Source organism: Myzus persicae, unplaced genomic scaffold (genome assembly GCF_001856785.1).
Source record: "Myzus persicae strain clone G006 unplaced genomic scaffold, MPER_G0061.0, whole genome shotgun sequence".
Classification (NCBI taxonomy): Eukaryota; Metazoa; Arthropoda; class Insecta; order Hemiptera; family Aphididae; genus Myzus; species Myzus persicae.
The window spans coordinates 206,784-215,759 of record NW_019101823.1 but is presented as its reverse complement, the minus strand read 5'-3'; the positions used below and the strand labels follow the sequence as shown (position 1 = coordinate 215,759).

General features: G+C 27.8%; 1 protein-coding gene across 1 annotated transcript; it reads right to left on the bottom strand.

The window, feature by feature from the left end:
- Positions 1-5,234: 5,234 nt before the first annotated feature.
- Positions 5,235-8,831, bottom strand: LOC111030538 (complex I intermediate-associated protein 30, mitochondrial). The gene is made up of 4 exons (XM_022310075.1): positions 8,170-8,831; positions 7,775-7,992; positions 7,499-7,684; positions 5,235-5,746 (listed from the first exon to the last, which is right to left on the bottom strand). The coding sequence occupies exons 1-4, from the start codon at positions 8,465-8,467 to the stop codon at positions 5,519-5,521; spliced, it is 930 nt and encodes a 309-aa protein (XP_022165767.1). The 5' UTR covers positions 8,468-8,831; the 3' UTR covers positions 5,235-5,518.
- Between the last annotated feature and the right edge of the window lie 145 nt (positions 8,832-8,976).

Sequence of the window (8,976 nt, the reverse complement as noted above, 5' to 3'; positions counted from 1 at the left end):
GTGTGTGTGTGTGTGTGTGTGTGTGTGTGTGTGTGTGTGTGTGTGTGTGTGTGTGTGTGTGTGTGTGTGTGTGCGTGTGCGTGTGTGAGTGTATGTGTGTGTGTCGTATGGTTGGTATATGCTTAAACAGTTAAATGTAAACCTTAACCTTGTTAGTATATAGAATACATTGCATTTATTTTACTGATTATTACTTAATTTTAATCGTTAAGAAATATTAAGAACAAAATGCTGTTTGTACGACATAATAATATAATATTATATAGCCTTGTTGTAAAATGTTTTGTTAATTTCTTTACGGAAAAATGTGTTAAATTTATAAACTGTTTTTTTTTTCTAGCTTCACTGCAGTGAAATATTATTGTTAGTGGAACTTATCATCGGTTAATTCCTTCTGTAGTTGTATAATGTAATAAAAAATATGTATTGACATTTTAAAAACCTTATTTTTAGTATCGTTTATATCCTTGTGGTTTAAAAAAAATGTTCAATATAGTACCCATTATAGTATATAATATTATATACAAATTACAAATACTATATTATTTAATGTTTGTGAAAAATGAAATCGGCGAATAGCCAATAGGTATTTTTATTTAAAATGTATGGTTTTATTGCTTTATATGTTGTATCTTACTATATTATATATATATTTCAGAGATATGCAAAACTTTATAAAAGTGTAATACGCCCGTTCTACGTTCATCTGTTGTACTTTTGTGTGCGATTCAAAATAAAATATATATATGTTTCATTATTACACATTGATGTAAAACAGCTCATGCGAAATACCTGTACCATTTATAATAAATATAGCCAAACTGCTATTTTCCATAGAAATGCACAAGTGCAACACAGACTGTCGTCTTGAGCGTCTTTGGGCCATCGGATTCTGTGTCCAACTCTATTCTTGACGAACCTACAATTCGGCTCGCCTCGAGTTCTTAAGACCGGAGTAAATTGGATTTTTCGTCGTGCACTAGTTATATCATAGGTATCAGTGTATTACTGTTTTTAATGAATACGATTATAGGCTAATAATTGGTCGGGAAAGTCATACAGGATACAATTGTATGGCTTGTGAATAAATAAAAAAAACCGAAAAAGGATGGTGGCAAAAATGCCTAAGTTATAATTATTATATAACCAAAATACCAAAAGATATACTTAATTTACGGTGAGGAAATCTTTCCAGCATAAATACTTCACTAGAAATGTAAAGACGTCGAAAGGCAAAACAGTTTATTATTCAGGGTTTGGCAGTATCTTCGATACGTATCTTGTATCCCGAAGCAGTAATAGTTCTCGGCTCATTATCTATCCGACAAGAATAAGGGTCACAGCAGAGGTGGGGCCATAGTCGTTTTTGTCATTGCAATCTGCTGACCCGATTCCAGTGATTTGCATTGAGTGCACTGCCTGGGGGGGGGGGAGAGGCTGCGGTTTCCTAGTTGACATTCATCAACTCATGTACCTAACTACTAAGTTATCGCCTCACGCAGTACTGAGAGGACCTCACAATTATAGTTTCCACTTCATCGAGGTGGTCGTCAATCCCAATTGATGGATTAAAACCTACTGTCCCGAGCTGAGAATTATTGCTAAACCTACAGTGATTATAGTTAATATCTTAAATTCCTCGCTTAAAACGGTCCAACGCGCATACTTGGGAATATTTGTCAATTGTTGTTCAGGTGAATGGTATGTGGAAGGCTAATTTAAGCTGGTAATGGTGGTATACTAAGAAAACGTCCCTCTAAAAAAAAAAAAAAAATGAAATGGTCAATGAATATTCATATTGAATATTATTTGGGTTTTTTACATTATATATTAGTAATAATATAGGTAAATAACAATTGCACACTATATTTCATTTTTATTTTTGTGCATTAAATATTTAAATGCTTATTTTGTCATAACTTTGAAGTTATAAAATAAAATGAAATTCCATGCATGTAAAATTATGTATTTATACATTTTTGATAGGCAATAAAAAAATGATAGGTTATTTGGCTAAGAGATACATGAATGTTTTTAAACTGTGTAGGTACGTGATATGCGGGAATAAAAAGGCCGAGAACAGCTGAGTTACAGCTGAGCTTATACGAGCCGTATAAGACGATAATATGAGGTAAGGAAGTATTTAATCGTAAAGCATAGGTACCTACCTATAACAATAATCGATATGCAGCCCGATCCTCATTTTGTACACACCAAATCGGAACATAAAACAGTAATTAGGCCCGGATTAACACTACAGCAGACAATATTTTTAATTTAATTAAAGTCACTTTAGTGAGTCCTTTTGTATACACGATACATGAGACATTTTGTTATTTTAATATGACTTATATTGGTTCTAATAATGTAAACATAAACATTTATATGAATTATATTATATTATATTATATTATATTATATTATATTATACCGATATAGTATACCTATGATATAACTTTATGCAAATGATAATAATGTAATACTAGTAGTCAGTTGTAGGGTAGGAACTGGAACCATATACTACCATAGACAAATAGAATAGTTTTTTTACAAGAAAAATACTTTTATTTCATGATTTTTATTCTATTTTTATTTGTAAATACTGAACATTGAGAGTAAAATGTAAATACAAGAGTAATATTATTATTTTTGCCTATAAATTCTTGTTTACTATATACATGATAGTCTGCTTGTGCTAAAGTGTACAGACTGTATAAATTTAAAAAAATATATTATTTTAATAATAAAAAAAATTTTAAAAATATTACAAAAACACAGTAGCCACACATTTTCGTAGACCCTGTGGTTTCTTCTAATGTATACACTAGACAGTATAGTCCATATTAAGGGATAATGTATATTATGTGAAATAATATAAATTTACAGCCCTTATTTCAGCAATATTGATGTAGTTATAGAATATAGACAATGACTATCCTGTTAGTTTCACGTTTTACTGTTTATATTTTTCTAACACCGAATTAATTCATGCGAATGTGACTCCATCCTAATATTTGGAATTTTTGAGTCAGAGGAAGTCTGATGTGATTTTTGTGTTATCTTTGTCCTAAATGTTTATAATTATAATATGTGTAGGTAATGATTTGTATGCTCAACATACTGTTAGAGATGAGTAAGTAAATTTATGTGTATTTTAGTTAAAAACAAATAACAAATTTTGCTTTTCTTATAACCTAGGTGGTGTATTTTTTACTCTTAGTAACATTTTTTAAAGCATTATTCTGTATACTATTGTAGTTGCTTGATTTTATCTGTAATGCTTATACTAGGATCAACAGTTTTTTAATGAATCTTTTTTTTTTGGCTTGTGTCCCATCTTATTTATGAAACTAATAAAATATTTTTTGCAGTAGGTACACCATAGTAATTTAAAATGAGGTCCATTGTATAAATTAATTATCAAGTGTGCATGGAGCATGCAGTTCAGAATGTTATTATGAATTACAATTTTTATGTACCTAACAGTCAATCAATTTTCACCGTATTCCAACAACTAAAATTTGTAATCCGGGACATTTCATTGAGACACTTCTTTGAGGCAATGGGTTGATTTTCAGCTGTCCTGGCAAATCTCCCTAGCCTATAAGCTATGCTTGATTGTTTTGCCTTTGGTTCAACATTTAGTTGATTTAATCTTCTGCTTGGTGTGAAATAAGGACTATTTATTTGTGTAATTTTTATAATATATTATATTAATTTTCTATTATTAATCCATTAGTTTCATCAATCTATCAGGGAAGATAACTTACATTGAAAACCAGTTTTCAGTTGAGTTTAATAAAGAACGGAATAATTTTGTGGTAAATGATTAATATACATAACTCGTTTTGATTCATTTGAAATATAATGTAAATTTTTTAATTTTATTAGGTTAGAGGCATATCAAGATCGGAACCGTCTTAATGGATGACAGGACATTTTGATGTTTTTGGGAGCGCCGGTCACCGTAATGATGGATATGCTTGGTGTTGTAAAGTATTTGAGTAAAAGTATTCAAATACTTTTTTCCAAGACTAGGCATTAACAAGTTAAAAAGTTTAGGTTAAGTTAAGTTAAGTTACTTTTACCCAAGTTACTTTATGAGTTACTTTTAACTTAATGAAATTGTTTTTTTTTTTTAAGTGACTTCTAACTTGCTGAGGTAATTTATTTTAAAGTTACATTTTTTTTTTTCTTAATATGAATTCAATAGATTTAAAATTATATTTTGATTTTTATATACATAAAAAAAAAATTATCACCCGATAAATCAAATAGTATTTATGTTGTTACTTATTTTATTCTGTTTTCTAAATAAGTTCTAAATTGTAAGCTGTTGTGTTTTGCATTATTTCTGTATTTGAGATTTCAATAGGTATTAAAATAACATAATAACTAATAAGTATAACTATCTACCTATACAATTTATGAAACAGTTAATGAGTAAATAACTTGTAAGTAACAAAAATTCACCACAACTATTTGTTTTGTTGATTTTTTTAATTGATTGAAGTATGTAAGTACCTACTGTAATTAGTATGATTACAAACATTTAAAAAAAAATAGTAAGATCTCCTATATTATGTTATTTATTAAGCTTTAATGAAAAGGTATAATAATTTATTATACATGAAAAAAAGTAACTTATTTTTAGCTAAATTAGTCACATTTTTTTTCAAATCAATCTTTAACTTTTAACGAGTTATATAAAAAATAAAAGTAACTTTTAACACTAAACTTAACTTGAATCTGTCTATATTACCTTAACTTAATGAGTTAAAAAAATGAGTTAACTTGCCCAGCCATGATAATCATGTTCACAGTTACCGAGAAAACCTATAATCCAATATGGAAAAGTTAAGAGCAACTATTAATGATTCTGCAATAAACTCAGAGCAAACATTATAAGTATAACATTACAAAAAGTAATTTTTAACAACATTTTGATCTGTTAGCAGCCTTGGCAGAATAATTTAGCATATGGTCATATGGATGCCAAAATGCTAAAAAGCTAGTACTAATTTTGATAAATAAACACATTTTGACAACAATAATGACTATGAATGGTTTGTATCATTCAGTTTTAATAAAAACATTTCATTTTATGAGGAAAATAAGAAACATATTCTGCTTCCACTGTAATAATAAATTACAATATTGAATATCTATTATTTTCTTTTCCCATTTTCACATTATCACAACATTATAAACTAAATAAAATATTAAACGATAAGTATTGTTTTACAATTTTATTGGAAACACTTAGTTTTATTTAACAACGAAGATGAATACTTAAAAAGTTTTGAAAGTCAGATAAACTATGCTTTTCTGATGTCTCTAGTACATCATAATAAAAATGTATTTGGTATCATCAATATCTCACAATTGATAAAAAAAATAATAATTCAAATATTATCATTTAATAGATGATAGAAGTTCAAATTTCAACTATTATTTAGCAAAATAGTCAACATAAACATAATTAAGCTATAAAGAAACACTATAACCAGTTATGAGTTCATGTACCAATTATATAATTTTGTTGAACTTCATACATTTCATATGCAGTCTCTTCATGATGGGTAGGATCATAATCAGCACCTATATAATCAATTTCTAACTGAAAAGGACCATCAGCTTTATCCGATACAGTAATACCAAAATGAGTAACTCTATAGAGTGGTAATGGTGCTTGCTTATCTTGTATCCGTCCTTTGCTAGCAAAAAAAAATTTTGAAAATGGTATCTAAAAAATCAATAAACAATAAATGATTATACACCCAGTATTATTACTTAATCTATATAGTAGTTACACATAGAATAGACAGTTTTTTTATAGAAAGCCAAAATATATTAATATTACCAACATAACTTTGGTTGTATTAAATAATATTATACCATTTTGACAGATTTTCATCAAATAAAAATAAATTATTACAGTTTGATAAATAGTTTTATAACCAATTTTAATTTATAATAATTTTTCCTTGTTCTTTAAAAATTAATCGGTTCCAACTTCTAATATATTGTGAATTTAAATACTATCAATATTGGCAGAACTAACATTTTAAAGAAAAAAACAACATTATATTTCTATCAATAAAATAACTTTTTATTATAGAAACTTTTTTAAGAATATAATTTGTCAGGTTTTTATCGTATAAAAAGTATGATTTTTAATTTTTCCAAGAAGTTTAATTATTTCCTCTGGTTTAAAAATAAACTTTCATAAACATTAGATTTATAGTCAGATAGTTTTGTATTTTAATTTATAAGTTCTATATCTCTATTATTTCTTAAATTGACAAAATGTCATTTAGTTTGTTGCAAATATCTATTTTAGATTCTAAACTACAAAATCTTTATTTATAAATTATTATTATTTTTTTTTTTTGGTTTAGCAATGATCTCTTTGATAATGCTCCAAACTTGTTTAGTATCTGTCTGAGTATGATTTAATCTGTTTTGATAAAATGATTGCTTTGATTTTCTAACTAATTCATTCAAAATATTTCTTATCGGATTATTGAATTTCTTCAAAATAATATCATAGGGTCTAGATTTTAAATTTTTAAAGAATGTTTCCCTATTTTAAGTTGAATAAAAATAACTTTAGTAGTAATCCATTCTTATAGTTTGCATATTTTTTTTATTTATATTTTTTTATAGCATAATACGAATAATTAATAAAATCATTGATTTTTGAAGTGAAAACTTTCAACCACAGTGTCCAAATTATCCAAGTTTAATTTTCAGAAATCATTAATTATTTTTAATAATTTATATTGAATCATCATATTCAGTTTAATAATATTTGATGATCTGTTTATGTTATTTTGTAGATTAGATAGAATTCATATGTAAAATCATAACGTAATGAAAGGTTAAATCACATCTTAATATTTTTGAATTAATTATATTGTTATCTAAATTTTTAATGAAAAAATTATCAATGCATATTATTCTATGATGACTAGTAATTCTTGCAAAACTAAAAGGTGTCAATTTGTGGCCATAATTATTAAAAAATCATTGCTAATAATTGCGTTTTTCAATAAATTAGTATTAATATCACCATAAATAATACTTATATTATGTTATTTATTTATTTGGGATAAAGATAAATTCCATCGTTGAAAACTTTTTTTTCAAATAAATTGTTCACATTATTTTATTTTAGGCGCAATTAGAATAAGACACCTTTATAACAGTTTATAATATATTATTATTAAGTTAAATAAAAGTATTAATTGATAAAGTACATGTTGTTCCATTTCACTATCTTGACATTAATAAACTGATTATTATTAGTATACAACAAATCACAAATTTTATATTTAATTTACAAACCATATAATTACTCATACACTTTTTTCGCAATCTAATTGATTTAGGTTATGAAGACTAAATTAAAAATATTTTCAACACATTATTTACAATGAATTTACTAAAATCATATAGATTACCTACTTGGTAATTGATAAATATTATTACTTACTCTTGTTGTTTGCCAATATGGTCCACCTCGAGTATACAGCACAAACGTAAATACATCATTCCACATAATATCAAACTGTCCAGACACATGTATGTTTATTAAATAACTTCGTCCATCGCCTCTTAAACGTAAATTGAGATGTGTGTAAGGACTCCAGTCCAAAAAACTGTCTCGTTGAAAAGATTTCTAAAATAATATTTGAATATGAACAGCATATAATAATTTATTGTTGACTAATAATAAAAAAAAAAAAAGGTATAATATATGAAATATTACCGAAACGCGTTTTGTTATCATATTGCAATAACCAGAATTTTGAATCCTTCCATCCTTTGGGACTCTCGAACATAGATTTCCATGAAATAGCCCATAACCCTGATTACCAATTTTTAAATCACATTTACTAAAACCCTCAGCATGATCACTATCACTTGTGACAATCCAATGATCCAATGAAGATTCTTCGTAAAATCTCCAAAACACATCAACTTCTCCTGGAATACACCAATAGAAAACGTTATAAATTATATTATAATCAAATGCAGTTAAGAGGTAGTTGTTGTGACCGGGACTAAAATATAATATTTTGAGTACCTACTGCAATTAATGTAAAAAAAATATTACGTCAACGTCGTCAACATTAAAAATCATCCAATTAACAGTATAGGTACCTGCTCTGTAATCGAGTATGGGGTCATTTATGAGAACTTCTTTCATTTCTTTTTTCCATAGTTTTATTTCTTTTTTGAGCTGTTTCAGTCCCAGACGGATTCTTTCGGTGCGCGTGTCAGCGATCTCCAATCCAGTATCGTAGCCGCTCCGCTTATCATATTCGTGGAACTCAAGGGTCGTGCCCGAAGTGTGTATCCCTCGTCGACGTGTCCAGTCTGTCAACGCCGGGTAGACGGTAAACGGATCCTTCCATCGGTTACGGAATAACACTACGGTAAACATTTTGATCCGCTGCATCGTAGTCAAACACCGGGCATGGAAATCGATATTTCAGTGTCTGCGACGCAGAAATCCCGATTTTCGATTGCCGGGCACGTAAGAGAACAACAACTAACTACACTAAATGATCGGTTCCATCGGGTTCGCAATATTAATTTCAAGCTGTAACAAAAAAAAACAAATCGCTCATTCGTCGTTTGTAAATTGCAATTCGTATCGGTCTCATAGAAAAAAAGGCAGTCGGCAGTTGTTCGGCACGACGTATAATTGATAGTGTTATCAGTTCGGCTTTTATCGTGGAAACGTTCTACAGGATCGTGATAACCAGCAAACATATGTGGGGCAGGCAGAATCTGTGTCGCGGATTAATATACGTTATTAATCCGTGATCTGTGTCCATAATAAATATAGACATGTTAATAAATTAATAGTTTATTAATATGTCTATGTTTATTATTATTATTTATATTTTTTTTTTTTTTTTTATTTGTTTATTATATAATCTTATTCTCTTTTTTTTTTTTTTT